Genomic DNA, 27154 nt, shown 5'->3' on the forward strand with positions numbered 1-27154 from the left:
ATGAGCCCGATGAAATAAAAATGGATTTATTCACTTTACAAAGGTAAAACTGACCACGACCTGTTCTCTCTTTCTCTCTCACACACACACAGCCTCACGCTCAAGCGTCTACCCATGATATTAGCTTCTCTTTTGCATTAGTACATGCGCGCGCACGCACACACACACACATACGCACCAGACACCAGCAGGACCATTGGTAAAACACTTAAGATACATACAGTACACATAGTGGGCAGAAAGAGGGAGAGAAACACAAATCTCTTTAATAAATACCATACATACACTTAACAAAAGTTACAACTAATCCAACTGGTATGATACAAACCAAAAATAAAGAAATGCTTTCATGTTTGTACAAGCTGTTGTGGTAGTTCATATATATATATTTATATTTATATTTATATAATTTATATATATTAAAACTATTTCAAACGTTTTACTACTAGGCCAAATAAAGCCAGACATTCATTTGTATATAACAATTTCTTCTTCGATAACCTACCTATTCGAAATAAACTTTTTAGTGTCTCCAGGATTTGAGTGCAAATATCTATTCCTTATGGATGAAAACAGTAAAAACAACTAGCGAGGTAACTCACACTTACATACAGTAGACCGTGTTGCACATCTCCCAGTCAGATACAGTAAAACCCCTCACATTCCTAAAATAAAAGGCAATAAGTTAAATAGTTTTACAAAGGAATGGTCAACCAAACGAACGAACACAAAGCTATAAATAATTTAAATAATAAAATCAACTTAATTAAAAAAAAAAAAAAAAAACAAACACACAAATTCAAGATTTTCTTGTGCAAAAACCAGAAGTGAATCTTTGTGTTTCTGCTCTGGGTGGGTGCTTAGCTTTGGACCAGACAGATGGAAACATTGAAATCACAGTCACAGGAGTAAAACACATCATCTTCCAAACAGGAATGTTCTAGCAGTGAGTCTGCCGCACAAACAGGCATTTGAGGGCAGGTGGGCGGGCAGGCGTACGGGCAGGCGTACAGATGGCAGACACAGCAGAGTGGCCACGCACTCGAGGACCAAACCGGGCCGGGTCGCACCCGAAACCCGCGCGAGGCTAGAGTGGGTGACGGGCAGCCAGTGAAACAGGTGTGGGGGGGGGGGGGGGCTGAGAAAAGCCGGGCAAAAAGGCAAGGGACGGGGGGGGAGAGAGAGGGGGCAAATCCATTTAAACAAAATGCAGATTCCAACAACTTGATTCACACTGGAAACCACTGACTTAATAACAAACCACAGTGCTGGTTACAGTAGATGCTAAGAGATTTTCAGCTGTGGGCACAAAATGACGACAGTTACACACTTTTAAAATTTTTGCTTGAGCACTTTTACAGAGCACTATCAATAGACCTGTGATTGCACCGCGTAACGAGAACAGGACATGCATAGCTTCCCTATTGACACACTCTAAGAGTAGAGATTCTTCAATAAAATTACAATAAATCTAGCTTTAAAATCAAGTATGATACCTTTTGCTTGTAACTCTGCTTTCAGCCTTTGTAGGGGGGGAGAAAAAAAGGTTTGCAGCTCCGTTTGTCATTCTGGATATGATTTACATCGACGGTAAACCCATGAACACTGCACACTCTGAAAGACGCCAAAAGCGTGGTGATCTTTTGACAAACTCTTCCCCCTTCAGTTACACTATTTACGCCTAACGAGTGTTACATAAGCTTTTGTGTTTTTTTTTCTTATTATTCTTCTTCTTCTTCTTCCCGTCCCGTCTCTTTCCTCATCGGACACCTCAGGAGTGGAAGTAGGCGTTACAGGGCGTCGACCAAGCTGCTGGGGATGTTGTAGCGGTCGGGGAGGACCCTCATCTTCAGGGTGCCGTCCGCCCCGCAGGTGAAGATGCGATTTCCGGGCCGCGTCTCCACCTGCATGACGCCGGCGCCGATGTTGCGGAAGATGGACTGCTTGGCATGCTCGTTGCTGAAAGAGTGCATGAGCCCGTGGCCGGCTAACTTCCACACCTGGGGGTGGAGGAGAAAGCGAGAGAAAAGAGAACAGGTGTTAAGCTTGTTTTCTTGCTTTTCCGCGTACTTACACGGGAGGTTTATAATGTGGAGGTTGATACCGCGACTGTCGAGTGCCAAAAAGTGTGTAGTGTAAAAAAAACAACAAAAAAACTTTGCACAAAACAAGTCTATTTCTGTTCTTTGTTAAAGAGCATTCAGTTCCTACCAACTGATAGTCAAGCAGAGCTGATTGTAGAGAAGACGTAAAGAGGAAGTTTTTCTTGGCCAGGAGCCTTGTTGTTAGAGCGGAGTCATTCTCCAGCAAAAATGATGAAAAGTTTCCGTTTTTTTAAAAAGAAAATCGTGATATTTCTCAATTTTTGGTTTGGATATGGGTTCGTTTGTCTCTCATTTGATCAATTATCTAAGAATATAGTCTGCAGATACACCAATAATAAATTCACTCCATAATGGCAAGTTATGTTATGAAATAAAACTAAATTCTGAATAAATTTGGTTTACATAGCCTCAACAACAACCACAACTGTCCCAGGACGATTACTGCGGAGGTGAGCGAGGGAGCGTGCGTCACCTTCATGTTGCCCTCAGCAGACCCGGTGACGAAGAAGTCCTCGAAGGCATCCAGTGCGAGGGCCTTTATGGCTGAGTCATGGGCCTGGAAAGTGTGGAGCAGCTGCCTCTGGCGGATGTCAAACACGCACACGAAGCCCTTTCTGCCTCCAGTAATCAGCAGCTGCTGTTTGGGAGCATACTGCAGCACAGTGGCCCCGTTCTCATGGCAGGGGAACGCTGAATGTGTGGGCGGGGAGAAATGTGAAACTGGATCACAAAGGCAACTTTCGGGAAAATCGAGGCAAAATGAAAGAAATTGTGACAAGAAAGGGAATCGGTCATAATGGCTCATTTGAATAATTTGGGAGTTCTTACCGTGGACCATGGTATTGCTCGGTGAAATCAGAGTATCCCACAGGCAAACATTTCTATGGATAAACCAATAATAACATTAAGCAGCTGAAAAAAAAAAAGAAACATAAAAAAGTTGATTAAGTAGTTGTGTAAATGCTGACCTGTTATCATTGGACTGTCCGGCTGTAGCGATGAGGCTGGAGGACGTGATGAAGGCGAAATCACCGCAGGTCTTAGTGTGACACTGCCAGCTCTAGCAGCAGAAAGAGGAATAACACAAACAGCACATATTAATTTTAACGGTTTCTATTTTACTCATGTCTTGTTTATGCTGGGAGGTGAACGAGGAGGAAGTCGTCTCACCAGGTAAGGTTTGGGGTTAGAGGATGTCTGGTTGACCTGCCAGAGACTGAGGAAGCCCTCTCCGTCGGCGACTCCACACTACAAGAAAAATCCAGAGCAATCAGAACCGACCATCACACTAAGACAGATAACATCTGTTAGTGTCTGTGTGTACCTTATTGCCCTGGGAGTTGAAATAGAGCCGGGTGACTCTAGCATTTCCTGCTTGTCGGAAGCAAATGAGTTGCTGAGGTCGGTTCCACTCAAACATCCTTACGCTGCCGTCCTGAGCCCCAGTCATGTCTGAGGTTCACAGAAATAGGGCAAAGTCAGGGAGAGAGATGGAGGCAGCGAGAGAAAAGGAGAAAATATATACTGCTGATGGCCCGGTGGGTGCAGGTCTTAATGCAGGCACTTACAATACTGATATATGGGATGGGACGTCATTCTCTTCACATTATTTAGATTCCTCTTCATAATCTGAAAAACATACATTAAAAACATGCATTAATCTTGCAAATAATGGTGTATAAAACATAAATTATACTTTTTATATCGGCTCTACATTTATCTTCACTTCACTTAGCACTGCTCACTAGGGATGCACGATAACTTTCTATAAAAACCAATAACCGATAACTTTCCGCTTCCAAAGACCGATACCGATAACATACCTGACATATCTTTCTGGCTAGCTTGCTACCTTCTTTAACCGCGCTGGCGTCCTCATATGCCTTCAAAACTCCATCGAATCGATGGTTATGTTTCAAATGATGTGTTCGAGGTATTAAAGCTGGTGCTGATTTTTCCACCTCGTGGCACTTTCTTTAAACATTTATTAAAAACAGCCAGAGAAGTGTCATCCTCGGAAACTTTGAAAAAGTCCCACACCACCGCCGCCACCATGTTGTTTGTTTACAAACATATGCACGTTGTGCTGCATTCAAGTGGTGACGGAAGTTCCCTGTTCACGGTTTGAGAGGTGTTTTTACAAACTTTTATGTTTCTGTGGTTTATGTGTAACATCCAGGGTAATGGCAGCTACTACCAAAATCATGACCAAGTTGACGAGTTGTTTTCCGACATATTTTAATGATTTTTTTCAGCCAGAATGTTGTTTTTCCGATTATACCGATGCCACTTGAACGCAGCATTCACTTCAGGCCGTTCAGGTCTCGTGGGAGTTGGAGAGATTGATTAAAACAACCACTCACACCGCAGTACTGAAAAAAAAATATTATATATTATCGGGGCCATTCGTTATGATATCGGACTTATCGGAATGACGTCATTATTTCCAGATAATTATCGTGCACCCCTACTGCTCTCATATGACAGTGGGAATATGATGCAGAATTACACACTGAACTGAAACTTTTACGAGTTACTTATTATTTTTATTGATTACAGACAATTCAAATATGCTAATTTGCTTTTCTGTTATTATTTATCAATCATTCCCCTTGACCAATCATAAATAACATCTGGACAATGCTCCCCACTTCCACTTCCGAGTTGTCGACACAAGACGACGGTGCCGTTGTGACAGACTGTGCATCAGAAAGTGAGGATGCAATTAAATCTGTTATAAAAGGTGAAAAGTAACAGAATCCGCTGCACACTAGAGAAGTCCCTTTCTTTTATAATCTTCAGAACCTGTGTTGTCTCCCTTACTGTATCGCGCTGAACATTTATCAACACGGCTGGGACATGGAGAACCCTGGCTGCGTGTTGCAGTGACGCAAATCTGTACCTTGGGTAGCCGGCTGTGAGAGCTGCTGCTATCTGTGTTTACATGGAGCCATCTCTGCCATGCAAACGTAACCCCCCCGCCCCCCCTCCTCTGTATCAGCGTCTACAGACTCAGCAGGCTAGATGTTTAGTCGACAAGGCTCTGCTTGGCTTCGACGCTGATAACAATTAAAAACAGCCTGGAAATGTGCTGGGATTAAAGACTGCAGAAAACAATTCAGGCACTAAATTGTCTTTTTAATCACCGCTGCAGGGTTCAGGGAGAATTACTGGTTACATTTATTTAACACATCTGAACTTACAGATCTGGCATTTTAGAAATAAAACTGAATTGAAATTTGTGTCAAGTGTACATTAGAGACTAATAAATATAAAATGCAACAAAAAGACTGCAGAGTCATACCAATGCTCTGTGCCATCTATGGACTAAGAAACAACTTGGTTTCCCCCAACTGGCTATTACTGAGAAGTGCATATTCACTATCAAATATTTTTTTCTGTGTTTGTGCATGATTGTGCGTGTGCTTGTTGTGAATAATCTTACCACACTGGCTCCCATGCTGGTCTGACCACTACCGAGCCACGGCATTGATGCAGAGACCGCCATCTGGGGCGGTGCAAAGGGGACAGAGCTAGCCTGGGCGATGTTGGTATGAGAGGAACGATGGTCTATGTCGTCAGAGCTGTAAAACAAAACGTAATGATTGCTCGTCACTTCAAGATGATCTTTGGGCTTAGTGAGAGCAGAGTTTGGATTAGAGACTTTTTTTAAATGTTAGAAACATCATCCGATCTGCTGTAAATCCGACCTGCGGGACTCCTTATCGAAGTCATCGCCTATCCAGGTGTAGGGCTGGACAGCTACTAGGGTAGACACGTCCACCTCCTGGACATCATGAGTGGAGGCCAACACTATCTCATTGGAGTTAGCCTGTGAAAGGAAGGAAGCAGGGAGGAGAGGGAGAAGGTACGACTATGTTAACCTTGTCCTTCGGAACAGTCTCCTCTAATGTCCTAGAAATAAACTGATATGTACACCAATCAGGCATAACATTATGACCAGGTCTCCCTTGTGCCTCCAAAACAGTTGTGACTCATCAGAGAATGGACATGGGCCTTCTGAGGGTGTCCTGTGGTGTTTGGTAACAGAATGTTGTTAGTGGGGGCCTTTGGGTCCTATGAGTTGAGGGGAGCGGCCTCTGTGGATCATCCCACAGATACTTGATCAGTTTAGGTCTAGGGAATTCAGAGGCCAGGTCAACACCTTGTGCTGTTCTTCATGGTTTTTTTTTGAGTTGTTCCTAAACCATTTTTGTGTGTGTGCCTGTGTCACGCTGCATCCTGCTGGGGATGGCTGCTGTCATCAAGGAGTGTCATTGATATGGGGTTGGGGGGGGGCCTCGTCTGGTCTAGGTGGGTGGTACAAGTAACATTCCCGTGTGGATGAATAAAGTTTATCTAAATCTAAATCTAATCTAAATGTCAGGTCCAAAAGTTTCCCAGCAGAATACTGAAGAGTCACAAGATGGTCAATGTTATTCACTTCTCCTGTCAGTGGTCATAATGTTATGCCTGATCAGCATATCTGATAATTTAGGAGGTTTTTGGAAACTGTAATTTGATACAAACTGCGGTCTCAATTAACCCTTAACTTAACTAATCACATATTTATTTCCAAGAAACGATAGGAAATTATGGACTATAAACTATTTCCCAGTATTTCTTTTTAATCATATACACACAACTGACCTTATTGATAGCAAATGCCATGATTATATCAGACTCCTTGTGAATGATTTTAGCCTTTCCTCCTGGGTAGCCCAGATCTGCCTCCACCTGAAAAAGTCAACAAAACCCAATACATTCAAGCTGAAGAGACAGTAGAGCTATAGCAGAGGGCTCCAGGGCCAGTGCGTGAAAATGATAAACACAGTGAATTAACTCCCTATTATGAGGAATAGGGAAGAATAAGACTGTGCCATCTAAGCACTTGATTTGGGCCATTAAGTCGCTCCAAAAATCATTTCAGGTAAAGGTAGTATGTACAGCCACATTTAAAAGAGGAGAGGAGCGACCATAGAAGACCGTGTCTGACTGCTGATTTGTGTTACCGCGGTGACAACACCCTGCACAGTTAGCAAGCCTCACACAGCCCTGACAGTGAGCATGCAAGTTAGTAAGTCTACAGTATGTGCCAACTCTTTTAAACTCTTGCTTTTGGGTCCAGCAGAATCAGTCCAGCTAGAGAGGAAAAAAGGAGTGAGAAACACAGGGAGACGTGTTATTGGCAGGGATCGGAAGTGAGGTTACGTGAGTGGATACGTGTCCCAGTGAGAGGAAAAGATTAGACGTTAGATCTAAGCCTTGAGTAGCTTTTATGCCAGAAAAATTGCCAGAGCAGCCACTGTGAGGCCAAGCTTGAGAGGAGACAGTCAGCACTTCACCCACTTTGGTGCAAGCTCCAACCATAACATGCAAATCAATACCCTGTGCAACGCGTGCACGATATATTTTTAATGTTCAATGCACTTGTTCCTTCGAGCTTGGCTTCGCAATGACTCTCCCAGACAGACGGACAGACAGAGCCAGGGCCTGGCCCGGTGCAGTAAATGATACTACCTTATAGGGACTGCTAGCTCCTGCTATGCAGTGTGTGCTTACACGGTCCATATGGTTCTCTACAGACTACACAACACACACAGAGGCAATATAGACACAGAAGACACCAACACAGCACAACACAAAACACATGCACAAACACAGAAAAAAATAAAACATGGAATGAAAAGAAAATGAAGAAAGGCTGACAGGATCTTGAATTAAATAAGTCTAAACTTGTCCACCTTATTAGCATGGAGCTACAGGCAGGTAGCAGGATGAATGGAGATATGAAAAGTGGATCTGGCTATTACAGTTTAATTTTAAGCAATCTGGACACTCCCATTGGCAAAGAAACCGAGCACATGGGACAATAATCCTTGGGAGTTTTTTTTTTTCTTTTTCTAATTTCGTACTGGCAGCTATAGTAAGCAGTCTGTCATGGAACTGATTGAATAATAATGAATATTTCTAGACATCACAGAACTGTCCTGTACTTGATTAAATGAGTGTAAGGTCAAAGCTAAGATAATGACAATAACAAAAATATCAACAACACAGATAAATGGTCACTGAGAACTTCTCTGTGATGTATGATGGCTAACATCTGGTTATTAAAATATATATATATATATATATATATATATATATATATATATATGTTGGACTGTTATTCATTGAAACAAGGGACCTACTGTAGATATGGTGTACAGACTAAACTGTTTTAAAAAATGTCACTACTTCACTTTAAATCATAATAACATAACTGCTTTCATCTACTTTTGAGAGTCTCTTAATCTTTTGATCCTGGCAGTATAGTTTAGTGTAAGTATGATCAGCCAGTCAAAAGGATAATTTCACAGATCCACTTTTAAAAAATTAACAATACTGTCTTTGTTCAGGCCAATGAAATAATTGTGTTGAGGATAGGACACAAAAAAATAAAAAATAAAAATACTAAAACATTTGGTATGAATGTGAACTAACATAATCATGAACAGTGACAATGAATGTTATTAACGAATGCTGTCGGCTGACCTCGCACTGCTTCCTCTTCTTCGTGAAGATGTAACGGATCAAAGTCTCTTGAAGTACTTCCTGTTTGACCAGGAAATGCCAAAGACGTCGGACTGGAAAGGACTGGTGGTTCTTTGTCCTGGAAAAAAGAAGAAAGAAATTAGCTGTTGAAAAAAGAAACTCTGCATGGATTACTGAAACTTGAGATGTGTGTGGTCATGAGCATTATTGCTAGTGAAAACGCAAACGAAGGCTTGATTATTTTATTACAGTTTCCTTTCCTGTGTATTTCTATTTCTTCCTCTGCTATTGACAAGGCGTTCCCATGTTCCAGCTAGGACATCTTTTAGAGTAAGCATGTCCTCTAATAGGTGGTTTAGGTCTCTGCTTGATGCTGTAGCTATGGCGACAGTGCAGACCCTACACAGACCCTAACGCAGTAGCTGACGTGCACCTCCCCAGAAATGTAACTATGTGCCGCGGCGACGCAGACCGGAAGAGCTGTGATTGGTCCCCTTGGTAGCAGAATATTTCCGCTTTAGTATTTCCGGATGCTTCTCCATCTCTGCAAGTTTTGGATCAATAAAGATGGAATACATTGAGGAAAGGTTAACTGAGGAGGTTCGGAGATACAAACGTTTGTAGGACTCGACTACGGCAAGATTTTGGTGAAAGTTTCAGTCGCCATTGTTGAAAGTGAAAGTTTACAGTACGTTTTTGAATTCAAACATATCTTGGTATTTGGCTGCTCAAGGCTGCGTGTTGTACTGTTCGTCACACCAAGAAAAACCCAAACATCTGTTCATGCGTGAATGTAGCATAGACAGATTTTAACAACAGATACTGTCTATTTATTCTAAGTCTTTCTCTTTTTTTTATTTTTTTAATCTAAAATGAATTAATTCTTTAGGAATATGCGTGACTTTGTCCTTCCTAAAGTAACCATGTTGATATTTGTATTGACATTATCTACTCAGTGTTCTTTAAAAATAAAGTGTAGGTGATGTTAAATAAATATCTTTCTCTCTCCCACCCCTAGTGTGTGAAAGTATGTCTATAATTTGTTATGCTTTACATGATTGAACACTCACTTGAAGGGCGTGTTGTCTGGCTCCAGCATGGCCTTGTGTCGCAGTATGGCAGGGCCACCGCCTGCGCTGAGGTCAGTAGGGTAAGTGTTGATGTAGTTGGGAGGCGGGCCGTCGAATTTGTTCATTCGCTCGAGCAGAAGCTGTTCCCAGTTCTCCAGAGTCTTCAACACGGCGTTGGTAAGGGGGGACGTGACTGGCAGGTCTGTGACACAAACACAAAATCATACGCTTGAATAGTTTGTATAAATTATGGCATTCCTTCACATAAACCGAGACTAAATCTTCCTGTGTATTAGACTCGATGAGCTGCTTAGAATCAGTGATGAGGTGAGTGTTTACCTGTGAAGTCGAGGCCAGTGAGAGGGATGAAGTTCTTGACGTTGTTATGAGCCAGTGTCACCATGACCAGGCGGATCAGAACCCAGCTATGCAAAGAAAGGCAGAAGGAATAAGATTAAAATCTGGCGCACAGGCTCCAAAACTGGTTGTGATTAAAAGAAAAAAGAAAAAAAGGGAAAAAAGGCAGGGCCCTACCTGTACGAGTTGGGGTCAGAGTGCTCCGTCATCTGTGTGTCAGAAAGGAAGGCGTCATCATCATCCTCATCGTCCTCAGCACCGCTTTCATCCGAGTCATACAGAGCGCTGCTGTCGGACAACGGCAGGAAGGGCTGAGAGGAACAATGGAAGAGAAAAAAACAATGAAAAAGATTGGATATGATGCATAATCTTTTTTTATAGTCTGAACTCTTCTTTGCCTTACTTTGGCCACAAAGTAGTCCCACATGCTCAGCTCTGGAGGGATGAATTTCTCCCTGTAAGCGGGTCGCTCTGTGGGAACAGGAGGTGGGGTAGCGGGCGTCTCCTTTACGGGGCGTCCAGGAACCAGCATCCTCATGTTGAATCTACGCCTGTATCGGTCAACATCCTCTGCTGGGGGTTGAGGGGGAGTCGCTACAGGGAGGAGAGGAACGAACAGGTGGCATCTTTCAAACACAGTGAACTCTGAAAGCGGCAAACTCAAAAGTGCTGTAGATTTGAACAAAGGATGAAGATGCACTGAGACATCTTTTTAATCTAAAAATAGAACAGGAGGGAAAGAAGTGCATTCACACCCAACTCAGGGCACAGAATGCTCCACATCAACTACTGAATAGTAAGCAGCGGCTATAATCCTCGAATCCTCGAGTTCGAACACAAACACTTAGCAATGCTACGTTCGGAAAACAGAGACACGGCACACACAAACACAAACATTTAGGATGGAGGCACAGGACAAGACAACACTGGGTTGTGCACAAACCTGCACCATTATCCTGCGTGACTATCTCTGGCATCGTACCAGACAAAACAAGACAAGACACAAACCAGAGTAGACAGTGCAGTTAGACACACAGATACCACGCAGTCCATTAATACACAGTTGAATCAGTCAGTACGTGATGCAGCGCGTGAGACGACATACACAGAAAACACATCATGGCATCATGGCAAACATGATGAGTATGGCGACTTTAACTTAAAAAGAATGTTAATTAGAACGTGATATGACATCAACGTGTAACATTTCTGTATAGCTGTGTGTTTGTGCTGTGTTCGTTTGCAGCAGCCCCTCAAAAGGGCAGAGTTTTAACATGTGATTCCTAACAGCCGGCTGACATTTAAGATTGACTCTCCTCTAAAGAGCTCTTCCAGAGGCTCTTGGCCGTGCGGAGAGTTACCTCAGACTCTTTGGAAATGTGGAATATCTAAATGCCAGCTGCTATCTTCCTCCTTGACGGACACAATGTGAGAACAAAATACTCTAGCCTAATAAATATGTATGAATCAGACTTATACAGCAGAGCTACTCAGGACAGGTCAGGCTTGATTTCTACAAATTGAAACACCTGAAGCACAACACAAAAGAGCTAGTCAAAGATGCAGTAGTTGCATGTTACTAAGTACTCGTGTACACTCTGGTTCTTTCACATTATTTCTATTTCTATTTAGTTCTACAAAGAGGACCAAACACAAGGTAAGAACTCAGTTTGAGCTCTAAGAACCACTCAGTGTGTACCTGGTTTAGTCTCAGATTCAGATTTAGCCTGAGAGGGCTGCTCAGCCTTGGTCTCTGAACACTCCTTGCTAGGCCCAGCTGTTGCTTCAGTGACATAACAAGATGAGCACAGATGATGTTACAACATGTACATGCAAATACAGTACACACACACACACACACATTCACGCTCTCACAAACGCACGCAGCTGTTGGCTTATCATAACGCTGAACACAAATAACCATGTCTCCATAGCACTAGTGGGCTTTGTTGTTTGTAATGGGCATTCAGTAGTAGCTGCATGAAGAGAGACAGGGGGTAAGTCAAGTCAAGCATTTGCAACAATGCAAACCTGTACAATTACCATGCACTGCAATCCTGCAAACCAGCACTGCAATCCACCAGCACAGTTACTCACAGCTGGCCTTAGTTGCAGGTGCCACAGTGCCCAACCCCTCTCCCCTTGAAACAGGAGGAGGGGGTCGTTTGGGGCGCTGGGTTTCAGTGGGGGTGGGAAGGGGGGTTGGGGTGAGGTTGCTCTGCTCAGGTGTTCCTGTCTCTTGAGGCTCCTCTGGCCCGGCTGCCTCAAAATCAGCGGGCACTGGGACACAGGGCAGAGGGCACACTCACACAAGACACTACAAACCAGTGGCAGCAGCAGCAGCATCTTAGGAGCATCAACAGGACAGGACTCATGTGAATATTCATGTTATTATATAGAAAGACCCAGAGGAATGGAAGCATTGTCTTAGGTGCGTGTGATTAGAGATAAGTCAGGATGTAGAAAGCCAACAGATGGGGGAGTAGAAGACAACCAGAAGAGCAGAATGAAAGCATATATAAAATAACCAACAGTGAAATTATTAAAGTACTTAACTACAAAATGTTATAATTTTACCTGGTGGGAGCTCAGGCCTCTTTGGCTTAATAATGACCTTGGCCCCTCCTCCAAAGACAGCGGCCCACATGCGGTTATTGAGGGGATGGGCTGCCAGGCGGAAGAGTTCATTGCCGCTGTGAGTGCCCAGGCCGTGGATAAGCAACGCAAGATAAACGGCCACGACTGCTTCACACAGCAGCACGTTGAGCCTCGGCTGGTCCTCCTCCCTCGCAGACGTCAACAGAGAAATCAGGGACGACACACCTGCACAGGGAGTACACACATGCAAAATGGAAATTGTGTAATAGGTTTAAAAAAAATAATAATCTCCACAGTCGAACGGAAAAAATAATAAAAAAGAATTTCTGAACAATTAAAAAAAGCCCATTTATGAAACATTTGCATGATGGCGTGATCAGACTCATGTCTTTCCATTTCCTTCCCAGAGGCCACTGAGCTCCTATTATAGAACACCATCTGCCTCTCTGCCTAAACACAGACTGCCTGCTTCACTCTGCGCTCTCTCCCTCTGCTCTTCATATTCTCTCTTAATCATGTGTTTGATGTTTTCACATATGCCTCTTCCCCAATCTCCTGTATTCTGGAATATGATTTATTATATTGAATTTGAGAGTATGATACAGAACATTTCACTTAAGACCCAGATAGAGGATGTGTTATTTTGTTAGCAGATTGTCAAGCAGGGAGGCTTTGTTACCTGGCCACTGTGCAGGAGCGGAGTTGGGGGTTATATGTTCTTCAATGCTTTCTGTACGGAGTCGTTTCCTCTCACTGAGCAACAGCCCCTGGTACACCATCCCGGTAAACTGGTTGGCCTCTGTTTGGCTGCTGCAAGGCCAGCATCAGAAAGGCAAACCATGAATTACAACCATAGAAAACATGTATTCAAAAGTACTACAAGTGGTGTACTTGACACTTTCAAAAGGAAAACTAAATCTTGCAGCGACGTGCGTCACTGCGCTAAAGATTCACACTTACCTGTAGCTGTGGCTGTCGCACAGTGCTTGATAGACACAAGCAGACAGAGACGCTGCTAGTGTGTGCAGAGCGTTCACCTGAGGACAAAAGAAAACATTTAATTATTGAACATCACTATGAAACTGATGACTGTGAGAAAGTTTGCAGGCTCCATGCTAGGTCTGTATAATGTCCGTAATTCTCATTTGAGTTCTGACCCGATCGTCCATGATGTCAGGATGCGGCGGGGCCTCCATGAGGGTGATGGTGTGAAGGATGTCGTGTATGTGGTTGCTGAGGTGAAGAACGGGATTGGCTATGACTGTCTTGGTGGGGGCGATGCAAGCCGACAGCAGCGGGAGCGTGGTAGGCAGAGGAAGAGGAGACTGGAGCTGCTTTACTGTGGTCTCCTGCGGAGTAAGAAAGGACGATGTTATTTGGTTTTTACTGCTGACCGTTTTGAATCAATCCAGCACACGTACGTAATACACTGTCTTTGTGTACCTGCTGGCTCTCCTGCAGAAGGAACAGAAGCTCCATGCGAACAGATGTGACGCCGCCTCCCTTGGCTCCATGAAGGCTGCAGTAGGACAGAAACACCCTCAGCAGGGCCTGGTTCTTCCTCAGCCACGCCTTGCGCCTCTCAGAGTGCTGCTGCTTGGCCTGAAGACGGCGTCGCTCCATCTGGTGGCGCTCATAGGCCCCGGCCTCTATATGTTCCAGTGCATCATCTGATATGTCTACTGATGCTGTGCGTTCTCCCCAGCGCTCAACTTCTGAATCGTCCTCCTTCCTCTCCACCTTGGTGTTAAGAGTATTTATAGTGTATAGCCATGGTTAACCAGGAAACACAAAATTTGCTGCAGCTACATCAAATATTATGAAAGCATACCTTGTAGTTGCAAATCTTATGCATAGCTGCTATCTCCTTCTCCAGCCAATTGTAGAGCTGAAAGCGAAGCTTCCCGCCGTCCACCTCAAACCCTGTGGCCAGTGTACGCAGCTCTGTCATCAGGATCTTCAGACAGGCACGGAACTTCAGCTGCTCCGCAATCACGTCCACTTCAGAGTCAACCTGAAATATCTGAGAGTGAGTTAAAGGGAAAAACCTGCGCCCGCAGACTCTCTAACTTTACAGGAACATTCCTGCAATAGACAAGGATTTGTCTTCACCTGTGAATCCTCTCTCTTCAGTTTGTGGCTACTGTTTTCTGAGCCTTCGTTGGTCTCCGGCTCTGGTTTCTTCATGGTCAGACCGTCATCTTCGTCATCCTCATCATCCTCATCATCTCCCTTGTCTTCTCCCCAGTCCAGCTTCAGATCATCTTCCTCCACCTTGACCAAAGGCTGGCTCCAATCCAACCCACCAGCACTATCATTTCCTCCCCGAGCTTGGGCAGGTGCTGCTGGGGAGCCCCAGTCCAGACCTCCCTGGGTGCCATTTTCCAAAGGCTGGTTTGCATTTAAGTTGGCCTTGGAGGAAGCTTTGCTGAGAGGCGAGGAGCCTGATTTCTTGCTAACTTTGGGAATCTTGGAGAGCACTTCGAGAGCCAAAACTGGGCAGCCCACCTACAGAAAATTTAGAAATGATAAAATAGATGTTTAAACACTTCTACGTGACGTGTTTGCATGTTTGCATTTGAAGTTAACAGAGCACAAAACAGCTGTCACAGCAGAGGTAGATAAAAAATTTCCAACTGTATGAGAAATCTGGATCAGAGTGAGCAGCCACATTACTGAGCCCACCTTGAAGTGTGCATTGGCAGTAGTGAAGAACAGTTTGCGCTCTATGAGGTTGATCTCATCTGCACTGCTCTTCTCGGCAGTGAGGCCCACAGTTGCTGCTGCGCCTTCTGGATTTGCAAAGTGGCGACGAATAATCAAAGGATGTGTCCTTAGGTAGTTGTAGAAACTAAATACCACCGGGTTGCAAGATTTCACCATCACATCTAACACACAAGAATCAAGAGAAGGGAGAGAAAGAAAATTACTTTGAGCATAGCACACAATGCAAATAATGAGCAGAGCAAACAGGTTTCAGTAGGTCTAGCTATGTAACACCGACTGAAATGTCTGCAACCAACTGACCGGGATTCTCGTCATCTTCTTTGGGAATTCGCTCCAACAGCGTGTCCAGGGCTCGTGTGTAATCCTTCATGATCCAGTAGGCTATGCTGCGGAGGAAAGGGTCAGGGTGCAGCCTGGAACAGTGGTAACCACTCCCGTCTCTGTTGCAGCCCAGGACCTTCTCATGCAGGAGACCTTGGCAGGTGGACGAATTCTCAAAGTCGGCCTCATACAGCCTCGCTACTATCATGGCTAGCTGAAGATCCTCCATTTTCTCCATCAGAACCTACACATCATCAAACAGCACAAAGGTTAACACTGTCATTAAAAAAAAGAAATATAAGAAAATAAGCAGAAAAAATGCTTCTATTTCAGTGTAGTAATTTTCACTACAAGAAGCTGAAACATAAGAATCACACACTTCCATCTTTCTTTCTTTTTTATTTATTTATTTTTTAGCTATCTGTGTATTTTGACTGTGTGGTGTGGAAAGCCCAGGCCAAGGAAAACTATGTGGGATTGTTATGCTTCTTATCAGTGTAATTCTGGGCTTCTCTTTAGTCATTTAAAACCTGCAGAATAACTAACGACCTCAAAAGATATCTGCACCGTTCACAATCTACATTGTCACTGTAGTGGAGAGGGAAATGGAGTTTTGGTTAAGACTCAACAGTAACAAGCTATGTCTGTGTATCTTGTGTGTTGTTAAAAGTGTGCATGTGTCTGTGTGTTGGTCGCACCTCTATGGCGTCTTTGAGGGAACCAGCCAACAGGAAGAAGGCGGCGGACTGTTCAAAGCGCTGTTTCCCCAGCAGCGAGAAAGCATTTTTAAGAGCTGCCTTTCGCCAGCGGTCTTCAGTGAAGTTGTTTTTGAAGAACTGAGTCATCTTCTCATCATGCTGAGACCTGAGAGTAAGAAAGGTAACACACAAACACACACACACACACAGCTCAGTATCTCAGAGACAGAAACTTCACTGAAAGTACGATGTCAGGAAATTTAAAGTGAGAAAGTCACCCCCTACCTGAACAGTCCCCACAGGACAGCTTTCTTCTTCATGGCCAAGTAGAACAGAGCAGCATCTAAGGGATCATTGTGCCTTTGGAACGCAGCTTTACCCAACTGAATACACACAAACACTAAAGTTAACAACGTTTTCATGATTCAATGGCAAATTATAAGATTTCTAGTAGAAATGTCTCATATAATTAGCTGCTAAAGACCTGCTTGCTTTGGTTTACAGTGACCTATAGAATAATATTAGCTGCTTAACAGTCATCATAAATGGACATGTTGTAAAGAGTACAATGTATGGCACAAGATTAAAGGATTATTTTAAAAGATTATTTTAAAGGATTAAGATAATCCTTCAATTTATGTATGCCTAATTTTGTTGACTACACTTCCTCCATTGTAGAACTTTCCAGAACTTCTCTAAAATATCACAGTTATCTATATTATCCTATCGAGGAACAACTATTTCCTGTTCTAGTTGAACTTACATAACTGTTTTAATGCTATTAACTGTTAACCAACTGACGAAACACAAAATGCCACAAAACAAAAGTGTTAAATTAACTGATTAGGGTTCTTGTATCATATATAAATCTGTCCCGGTACCTTCTCCACCATTTTGCGCAGAGTATTGATGTTACGTATCCACCAACCCACTCCAACAGCTCTGAGCTCAGACCACTGCGGGTCGCCTCTCTGCATCGCTGGGATCATGTTCAGCAGCTCCTCTTCCGCCTCCGAGTGGAAGGCCCATGCAAAATGGCATGTGGAAAGGCCTACCACATAGACAGATATAGTGAGAAAGAGAGTGCAGGATCGAATTGAATGAGAAAATTAAATTAACTTAAAGCGGCACCCTATTAATGTCGTGCAAATTTTTTTATGTATGTGTCACAGCAGCGGTACTATAAACGGCGTGTTTTACCCTGGTGGAGCAGCTGCATGCGGTAAAGTGGGGGCAGAGAGGTGAGCAGGCAGGTGTGAAGACGCATGGCGAGCAGATACCTCAGTCCGCACTCATCGAGAGCCTCGCCACCTACAAAAAACACCAGGGAGCCGTCAGGTTTGGCGCTCTCATTAAAATGGCAGCGAGAGAGCCTAGCCATTTTAAACTCCAGTAACACTTCATACGATCCTGTCAGAGAATACGTCTCCTTGTCCTTGAATCCTCTTACCCTCTCTGTGCTTACTTAGCCCAGGAACAACCTGCTAATGTCTTCCCCTCAAAAGACTAAATAAATACGATGGAAAATTGAAGAAAAAAGACAAAGATAATGAAAAAGTGCAGAGGAGTCGTATATTCGCTGATGTTTATGTTAGTAAAGATTTGATTGCTGGAGATTAACTACATCCAAGAACACACAGTCAAGAAAAAATATGCTTGGCTTATATGTTTATAACCTTTGGGCAACTTTAATGCAATATTATTTCTTACCAAGGGTAGCAGTTGATGGACTGTAAGCAAAGAGGCAGGTCAGCCCAACAAATAACAAGAGAAAGCCACTTTGTAGGTATGTGTGCATCATTCTCTGTCATACATACTGCATAAAAAAAATAGTACATATGGCAATACTGCAGTCATCCACAAAGGAAACATTCTCTTGTCACTTGTCCACAGAGGAATCACTCTGGTCAGTGTCTTGTCCTTTTCCCTCAAGAACAGGGGGAGGATTAATAATTAATCTCGAATCAATCAAGATAACAACTCTAAACACAAGAGTTTAGTTTGACCCTCTTAATGTTTAATACTAAGACTTGAAGACTCCTGAAGATGTCAGCAAACCACAATATATTTTAAAGTATAAACACATACACCGATCAGCCACAACATTAAAAGCACTAACTGGTGAAGTGAATAATAATATTCAATGTTCTGCTGGGAAACTTTTGGACCTGGCATTTGTGTGGATGTTACTTAGACATGTAGCACACACCCAGACCAGACCAGACCAGGCACCCCCACCCCATAGCAATGACACTCCTTGATGGCAGCAGCCATCCCCAGCAGGATGCGGCCTGACACAGGCACACACACACAAATACGGTTTAGGAACAACTCAAAAAACAGCACAAGGTGTTGACCTGGCCTCCAAATTCACTAGATCCCAAACTGATCAAGTAGCTGTGGGATGATCCACAGAGGCCCCTCCCCTCAACCCATAAGACCCCCCACTAACAACATTCTGTTTCCAGACACCACAGGACACCCTCAGAAGGCCCATGTCCATTCTCTGATGAGTCACAGCCGTTTTGGAGGCACTAAAGAGACCTACACAATATTAGGAAGGTGGTTTTAATGTTGTGGCTGATCAGTGTAGCGACAAAACCAATTTGCAAAATAAATAAATACATGTTTTTTTTTGTTTTGCTTATACCATGACCTAGATGACTGAGAACCTTCTCAGACATATGTATACGTTCTCACCTGTGTACTGTTGATCAGTGGAACTTGTGACCTCAGCACTGGTGGTTGCAACCGTATCTGCCAAGGCCACCAAGAACATCTGCTCCAGCCTGGTCAGTCCAGGAAGGCTGGAGTGCATGAGGTGACTGGACAACACCTGGGAAAACATGAACAATAGAGTATAGGGAAACAAATATTACAACTTTATTAACTACCTAATTCAGCACAGCAGAAGAAATAAACTGAGCAAAAGTACAATTTCCCATTTTAAAAAAGGATTCCTTTCTAAAATAAACACAATACCTGGGCATGCTCTGGTCCAAAGTAGGTAGGTCCATACTGAGAGAGGTTGATGACGCGTGACTTTTTCTCTGGTTTATCGGTGGCAAAGTTCACAAAGTCATCTGTGGTAACTGCTGCCACCTGTTACCACAAACAAAAAGCAGTTAAAGGTGTGAGGAAATGACACGACACCTTTAACAACAAGATCTGTTCAAGTTCTCTCAACTCTGCCTACCTGGAAGAGGTCAGCATACTGGTCCTCTGAGGATTTCTGGGCTCCCTCACCATCAGCCATCTTAGGTCCCTTAGCAGACTCTTCCACTCCCTTATACGAGGTGTCTAGGTCGGCCAACATGAGGGAGTAGAGGGGCAAGGGAGGGATGGAGTTGATCTCTGTGTAGTCCCTGCCTCCATCACGGCCAGCCACAATGGTGTCTTTAGCTGTGCTTCCGGTCACACTGATTGTCCGAGAAAGGTGACGCCTGGATCCGCCCTCACCTGCCTCTACATCCCTCACCACAGCAACTTCCCCGGCGATACACTTTACCAGGTGTGCAAGGATGGCCTGATAAAGAAAAGGTTCGTATTTATACAGTGCATACAGTAATATAAATCAGAACCCCCGATAAAAGCCTAGTGTACATTATTGTTTAGTTATTTTTAGATTATTTTCTTGTCATCACTGAATGAGACATAAACAGACTCACCTTGGCACGGCGAACCTTGCCCAAGTCCATGAGTTCTAGCAGCTGGGTAGGATGGTACTGGGGTAGAGTTGGGGACAGGGAGTGAGCTGCCTCAAACAGCCCACCTTCCTGAAGTCCCACTGGGGCACAAAGGGCCTCATCCACCGCAGCACTCCCCTCAAACACACTCTTAGACCTGGCTCTCCCTTCAAACACCGAGGAGGAACCAGTGATTTGACCTCCGGCAATGTCTGCAGATGATAGGTTGCCCTCATCTCCGTCGCCCGGCTTCTTGTCCTGGTGCCACTGGGCATACACGTGCATTTCACAGTCCATGCCCACCACCAGGATGCCGTCCCTTACCCAAGACAGAGAGACCGGCAGGGACGGTGTGCCATCCACGGATGACAGGAGGTACACGGACCGAAGCAAGATCCAGCGTGAGCGGATGCCCTGTTTGATACTGCCCCCTAGAGGAAGGGTGATGACAGCCACTCCCTCCTTGCTGCTAGTCTGTTCATTGACCATGCCAGAGATGCGGCCGTACATGAGAATATTGGAGCCAACCCCCACGGTGAGGATGTGAGATCCGTCCTCCTTTGACAGCCAGTCCAGGTGTACATAGTGCTTAATGTTGGGGGAGCTATGGTCTCTGCTCATGTACAAATCAGACCTGTAATGGAGAAATCACTATGAGACATCCGTGCAATTAAATAAACACATGATGCATAAGGAGTACACTAATACCTGCTGTAGACAAAGAGGTTTGAGTCCACACTGACTCTTGGATCCAGAGTTGCTGTGGGTTTGGTAAAGTCATCCAGGTGGACCGTTTGCTCTAAAACCCACTCTGAGCCACCAGTAGACTCGCACTCATAGATGGAGACATGCATAGAGAAGTCCTCTCCAGAACTGTGCAGCTGAGGAAAAGAGGAGAACTTTCTTAAATGTATTACCGAGATGCTGCAGACACGTGGCATACTGTAAATACAAGACATAGACACTGATGTGGGTTCACAAGAATATGATATCTGTTCCGACATAGACTGCAGTTCATAAACCTCAACTCACTTTCAGTGCAAGACATCCAACCATGTTTTATCACCCAGTGTATATTGGGCGTTGGCACTGTTTCTTAATGAACTGCAATGAATATCTAATCTAGTTCCTCTAACACCATTCTCTGCGACAGGGCTATGTATTTATATGTAGATATTTCCAGTCGACCCGGCGATATGTATTCACAAAGAATTTCTATTTTTATTGCAGTTTTTGACTTCAAGATAATTCCCACAGGTAGATTCATTTCCACATCTGAAGTAAAACCAAATCCCCTACCTGTCCTTGTCGCGGCTGTTTAAAAGCCACAGCCAGCCTGCCGGTGTAGGAGCAGGACACAGCTACAGGCCGTCCCGACACACACACAGAACTGTTGTTGTCGTCCTCCTCGTTCATCAGGGCCCAGGGCTCCCAGCGGTACACCCGGTTGTCCTTGTCATCCCCATTACACCCATCATCGCCCTCCACAGCGCAGCGCCAGAACCGCACACGCGAGTCAGAGCAGGTGGTAACAATCAGGTATGGAGCCAGGCACACGGGGTAGATGGAGGAGGAACTCAGGTGACCTGGAAGAAATATTCAAGCAAGTTATTGGAAAGCATATTTTTTTCTGACCTGACTCAAAGAAAACTAATTATCAGCACACCCTAAAATATATATAGACATTTTTGGGATTTCATCTGGTCTAATTGGTCTGTGTCGTATGTACTGTGTATCCCAACCTGCAGAAGGGGTAGCCCTGGTAACTTCCACCCCGTGTGGCAGGTCAAGTCGCCTGCTGTACACCAGCTTCGAGCTCAGGATAAGTTTGCTCGCCGACTGCAAGTTGGCTGTAGAAGCTGACCGTGGCAGAGGTCTGATGGGAGAGGTCTCCGGAGATGACTCGGCATTCACAAGTTGATTGGGAACCATTAGCTGGCTCTGATAGCTATAATCTGGGCTTGGCTCATCTGGACAAAGAGACAAGGAAACATTACAGCTGGACTACTCCTCGGTAGAGGTCATTTTGATGTAGATTAAAAAAGGAAAGGCTTCCACATGCTTAAGATAAGACATTTTTAAAGACTTACCAACACAGGCTTGAACAGACTTGAGGTGCAGGTGCCACATTTGCAGGACAGAGTTCCTGTTGAGATCCTTTTCTATCACCACCAGGAAGAACTTTTCAGAAAATGGAGGAGGTTGGTAATCTGGATAGAATAAAAGTCATTAATATCTTCATGCAAGGTCATGAGGTTTGAAAAAAAGGAGAAAACAGACCTAAACAAATTTAGCAGTGTGCTATACCTTCACCAGATGGAAAGGCTGGGGTGTATGCTTCTGGTTCTTTCTGAGGCTTGTAACCTAGTATGAAGTCCTCTTGGAAGACATGCAGCAACTGCGTGTTGGCGCCACACTGGATGCACACGGACACAGCATCAAATTATTCACTATGTCCATTGATCTTGAGGTTTCAGGATTTCAGGCTCAGAATTTGAGAGGGAAAAACAGAAAGCAGCTACCAACCTGGTTTGTAATGACGTCCAGCTCTATGATACAACCAGGTCTGGCAGTAGACTGCTGGCTGACAATGTTGAACACTTCACCCACCAGTTTCTAAACAGAGATGAAAAAAAAAAAAAAAAAGGTAAACAGTCCATTTATTGCATTTATTGAAAAACATCAGTGTGGTTAATGTGAGATGGAGGTTCTTATGAAGCAAGGACAGATAAATATGACTGAAGAATGCAGTCATATCAATTTAATAAATTGAAGATCTGTGTGCCTGACATGGACTGCGTACTGATGTTTTGTGTTCTAGTGACATTATTAAATGAAGGCAGCATTAAAAGGAAATTATTAAAAACCGCACACAGTTTTAAAGGCAGTTCTATAACAGAAGTGTAATAAAGAGTAAATAATGTGGTCGTATCAGATTTGTGATATTCCCCCCCGACAGACTTTATGATGGATCTTTAATGAAAGGGATATGAAGACACATTTTTATCTGTGTGTTTCCACTCACAGATGTTTCAGGGTCTGAAAGCTCGTCCAGTAATTTTCTGGCGTCCACCACCGCTTGATAGAGACGCAGGTTTTTACCATCGGAGGCCACAAAGCATGCGCTGGCGCTGTTACAGTAAGTTCCTGGGGGACATAACACAAAAGGTTGTAGGATGATTAACAGCTTCAAATAATGTGTGAATGTCATTTGCTCTGCACTATAGATTTACACACAACATATCAAATACTTCACATGCAAAGCTGAAGGATAATCATAAATGAAGCATGTACTATAGGAGTGGTATAGTTTTTGTTCCCTGTCGCTGTAGCACCCTAATTTCCCCACGGGGATAAATAAAGTCCTATCTTATCTTATCTTATCTTATCTTAATAAAACCAATCCAACTACTTTGATTGACTCTTGTAGCAGAGACCAATGATCTAGAATAACTAGATCCAAGACGGCTCTTAATAGGAAAACGTATAGTGTTGTTTTTCATGCACAATTAAAAATATGTTTGTCTTGACAAGCAATTACGGGGTGTGTAAAAATGTACTTTTTTTGTCATAGTTTTGTTTTGAAAAATGGGAACTAAACATGAGTAAAAGTAAAAGGACTGACGGTTCAGCAAGAATAAAACTTCCCCTTTGACATGAACTGCTTACTCGTAGCAAAGGATGTTTCTACACAGACACTCATCCATTTGAACTGACATGCACTTAAAGAACGTATGGTGTGTTTACCGAGTACAGAGCTGGGCACTAGCGTAGGTAGCCAAGCGACATTGCTGAAGGCAGAGGTGTGCAGAGAGTTGATACGAGCCAGTTCGGAGACTCCTCCGGTGCAGGACAGAGGTCCAATGTGGTCCACTCTCCACAAGATCAGCTCACTATAAATGGCGTTGGGATCGTGGAAGGTCCGTGTAGCTGCGTTGCGAAGCTGCTTCCTGTTAAATTATCACAACACGTTATCAGAACTCAGGCTACATGCAAAATACATGAAGTTCATCACTTGTGAAAGCTTGTGAGAGCATGTTACAATGAGCAGCATCAAACATTTAACAGTCATGCTCCTTGATTATTCTTTCTTGATGTTATGTCTGCATTTATACATGACGTTACAACGGACTAGGGAGCCTCTTGTGAAACTGTAATTGCAATTTACAGCACATATTCAGCTATAACAAGAAAGTTTTGCTCTGACATAGCTACCGTACTATAAACAAGCAGGTAGTTCAATTATTATTGTACAGATTGCTTCAGTGAGTACAGAATAGATTTTTTTTAGGCACCCAGACTGGCAAAATTGATTAGCACAGCAGTGCTGTACTGGTGCTGGAAGCAACAGAGTAGTAAACAACTCTGTGCAAATGAGTGTGACTGGCCTTTGAGTGGTTGTTGCTCGCATTGCATAGTATATAGTTGAGCTTTGCTGAGTGCTAGATCTCATTTACAATTAACAGCCTATCAATCTCCCAGCGAGCTTGATAGTGCAACAGCCTCTTATGCAATTTGTCCCCTCCCTTCGCCGCTCTCTGTTCTATACCTGGGAAGTCCCTTTGGAAGGGGAAGGGTAGGAGGCTGCTCTCCTTCCAGACTGCCAGGCGCTGAAGGAGGTGTGAGCAGGGCATTGTGGTGAGAGGAGGTCAGCAGCAGCGGCAGCACCGTGTGACAGGACTGGTCATTCAGATGGAAGCGGTGGCCGCAGTATCGGAACTTGTGAGATACCGTCAGTACGTTGGAGAAGGCAGAGCGCTCGGCAAATGTCACTGCCCACTGCAGAGAGAGGGGGGGGTTTAGAGGAAGTACATTAATGCAAGCATTGTTCCCTGACAGAAGTAAAAAAAAAAAAAAAAGAAACGGTGAATGTCAACCGTGTACCTGGTTAAGGGATCCATCAACATGCTTTGAGACCATCATGACAGCAGGACTAATGCCAGGGCGAGGGTTGGGAGAGGGGGATAAAGCGGTTGAGCCCAGGCCAGCCGAGGCAGAAGCGGAGTGGGAGACCATCCTCCCCTGCTCGCCTGTCCCGTTGCTCTCACCCTCAGTCAAAGTGCAGGCGTACATCAAGATGTTTTTACTCAGCGAGTTGGCATCACCGGTAGGGAAAGCAACAGGAATACGGGAGGAGAAGGACACCTGGTGGAAGAGTTGGAGAAATTTTTTTTAAAAAAACTGTTCGGACCTATTGAGACTTAATTAATTTATACCGTATGACGTCAAGTTCATCCATAGCAACAACATCAACAAGACAGTTACAGCACATACTGTACATACTGTAGCTTATGGGATTTCATTCATGTAGGTATATAGACCAGCTTTGTGCACAGCATATATGTGTGCATAGCATAATAAAACTCACTTAAAAAAAGTGTTTGTGTGTTTTCTTATTATCCTCATAAAGACATAGAGTGTTCACACACATGGCTGTATCATTGCAGTTCATGCAAAGTAATCATAAAAAGTAATACGTGAAATGCCAAATGAAGTTATTTGTAGAGCTGTCCACAGCTCTGTACACTATGGTGCTTTGTCCTCCGCAGCCTTCTTATGTTACAGCGCTTACAGCATATTTATGGCAGTTGGCTTAGCAGCTTAAAAGTGAAACTGCCAAAAGTGTGTACATGTGAATGTTCGGCAAAGCGTAGAGATTCTCAGTCACCCATGGTATATCTACAGCAAAGACAACGGGACTTTTTTGAGGACATTTCACAATTCTAGTGGCTTCTTCTCTTCTGCAAAATTATGTAGATTTGCAAAATTCTGACAATAGCAATCACTCCTGAATATTATCTTCAGGAAACATGCACAAAATATACATAGCATTTACGTAGTTGCTTCTTACTTCTAGTTAAATGTGGCAGATAAAAAAAAAAACTTACTTGATGAGGAACTGAGTACTGCTACAACACTCCTAAAATTATGACATAAGGCCGAGGGAGGGCTGAGTCACCTTACATTAGACAAAGTTTAACCACAGATACACAGCTGCCACTTTGTCTGTGTCTATGCGTGAGGGAGTGAGCACAGTAATAAATGGAAAGCAGAAGAGTTAGAAATTAAGACTAATCTTCCTTGCTTTTTCCTTTCTGCTCACCTGAACCTGTCTGAAGATGCCCTGGTTGAATTCATCCAAGTACTTAACGTGCCAAACCAGGAAAGATCCATCAGAAGGATGGATGGTGAACAGCATGTCTGGGCTCTTGTTCCACTCTGTGATCAAAGTCTCCATCTTCCTCTCTAGCAGCATGGAGGGCAGAGGCATACTGGAGCTGGACCCGGGGGAGGATGCCTTGGTGCTTCCCTGCTCCCCCGACTCCCCCTCTTCTCCGTGCTCAGAGGATGCTTTGTCAGACATTTCGTCCAAGTCTAGACAGCCAGAAAACAATATGCCGTTACAAAATGGTGCTGCTCGTAATCAACTTTGTTTATGGACATGTTTGTTGATGTGGATCATACCAAAGTCAAATTTCATAGGAGATCCTTCAGGGTCCAGGGGGTCATCAGTCGGCTGGTCAAGCTGCTGTTCAGAGAACTTACGCAGCTGCAGCATAAAAAGGTCCATGGAGGAAGTGAAGCTGAGGTCCTTATTGTTGAGCCAGTGAACCATGAAGCCTCCACCACCAGTGCCATCATCTGGGTTGAAAACTGCAGAGTCAGCTAGCACTGGCGGGATGTCTGAGGGAGGGAGACGGCGACAAGGGGAAAGACACATATATGGATAAAAATGATGAGAAAAAGGGTAAATAACACATCACTCAAGAGCAGGTCAAGTTTGTGGCTGCTCTAAATGTGTTGAACCGTGTGATTCATTGTTTCACCTGTGTTGGGGTTAATACTGGCTGAGATATGGAAGTGACACAGGGCATTGGCGTGATGAGCGATGTGGCGGTGAGTGTGTGCGTCCTGTGTGCCAAGTTGAGAGGGCAGAAGCTCACTGTGCGCCACCAGTGCAGAGGACCGTCGCCGGCCCCGACGTAGATGTTTTAAGTGGTGGATTGACTAATTGAGCCAAGCACAAGACGAAAACCAAGAGGACAGTTTTACTT

General features: G+C 44.0%; 1 protein-coding gene across 2 annotated transcripts in view; it reads right to left on the bottom strand.

The window, feature by feature from the left end:
* Positions 1-10: 10 nt before the first annotated feature.
* The window catches only part of dmxl2 (Dmx-like 2), a 37847-nt gene continuing 10703 nt past the window's right edge, over positions 11-27154 (bottom strand). For both annotated transcript variants that reach the window (XM_084540829.1, XM_084540828.1), the window contains exons 9-54: positions 26927-27107; positions 26565-26783; positions 26203-26474; positions 24984-25244; positions 24649-24878; positions 23847-24049; positions 23125-23246; positions 22626-22715; positions 22407-22515; positions 22190-22309; positions 21842-22069; positions 21399-21685; positions 20808-20980; positions 20082-20733; positions 19610-19939; positions 19396-19515; positions 19114-19249; positions 17614-17724; positions 17295-17464; positions 16699-16796; positions 16414-16579; positions 15695-15959; positions 15353-15555; positions 14780-15175; positions 14499-14681; positions 14111-14407; positions 13825-14016; positions 13628-13704; positions 13347-13477; positions 12647-12892; positions 10473-10663; positions 10247-10380; positions 10052-10137; positions 9713-9914; positions 8643-8760; positions 7626-7691; positions 6756-6842; positions 5816-5937; positions 5551-5689; positions 3674-3734; positions 3430-3557; positions 3276-3353; positions 3074-3165; positions 2934-2986; positions 2578-2795; positions 11-2000 (exon numbers count right to left, since the gene is read on the bottom strand). In XM_084540829.1, coding sequence (XP_084396955.1) covers positions 1791-2000; positions 2578-2795; positions 2934-2986; positions 3074-3165; positions 3276-3353; positions 3430-3557; positions 3674-3734; positions 5551-5689; positions 5816-5937; positions 6756-6842; positions 7626-7691; positions 8643-8760; positions 9713-9914; positions 10052-10137; positions 10247-10380; positions 10473-10663; positions 12647-12892; positions 13347-13477; positions 13628-13704; positions 13825-14016; positions 14111-14407; positions 14499-14681; positions 14780-15175; positions 15353-15555; positions 15695-15959; positions 16414-16579; positions 16699-16796; positions 17295-17464; positions 17614-17724; positions 19114-19249; positions 19396-19515; positions 19610-19939; positions 20082-20733; positions 20808-20980; positions 21399-21685; positions 21842-22069; positions 22190-22309; positions 22407-22515; positions 22626-22715; positions 23125-23246; positions 23847-24049; positions 24649-24878; positions 24984-25244; positions 26203-26474; positions 26565-26783; positions 26927-27107 — 8253 coding nt within the window. In that variant the 3' untranslated portion in view covers positions 11-1790. The remainder of the gene's footprint in view (positions 2001-2577; positions 2796-2933; positions 2987-3073; positions 3166-3275; positions 3354-3429; positions 3558-3673; positions 3735-5550; positions 5690-5815; positions 5938-6755; positions 6843-7625; positions 7692-8642; positions 8761-9712; positions 9915-10051; positions 10138-10246; positions 10381-10472; positions 10664-12646; positions 12893-13346; positions 13478-13627; positions 13705-13824; positions 14017-14110; positions 14408-14498; positions 14682-14779; positions 15176-15352; positions 15556-15694; positions 15960-16413; positions 16580-16698; positions 16797-17294; positions 17465-17613; positions 17725-19113; positions 19250-19395; positions 19516-19609; positions 19940-20081; positions 20734-20807; positions 20981-21398; positions 21686-21841; positions 22070-22189; positions 22310-22406; positions 22516-22625; positions 22716-23124; positions 23247-23846; positions 24050-24648; positions 24879-24983; positions 25245-26202; positions 26475-26564; positions 26784-26926; positions 27108-27154) is intronic.

This window comes from Chelon labrosus (genome assembly GCF_963514085.1).
Source record: "Chelon labrosus genome assembly, chromosome: 3".
Lineage (NCBI taxonomy): Eukaryota > Metazoa > Chordata > Actinopteri > Mugiliformes > Mugilidae > Chelon > Chelon labrosus.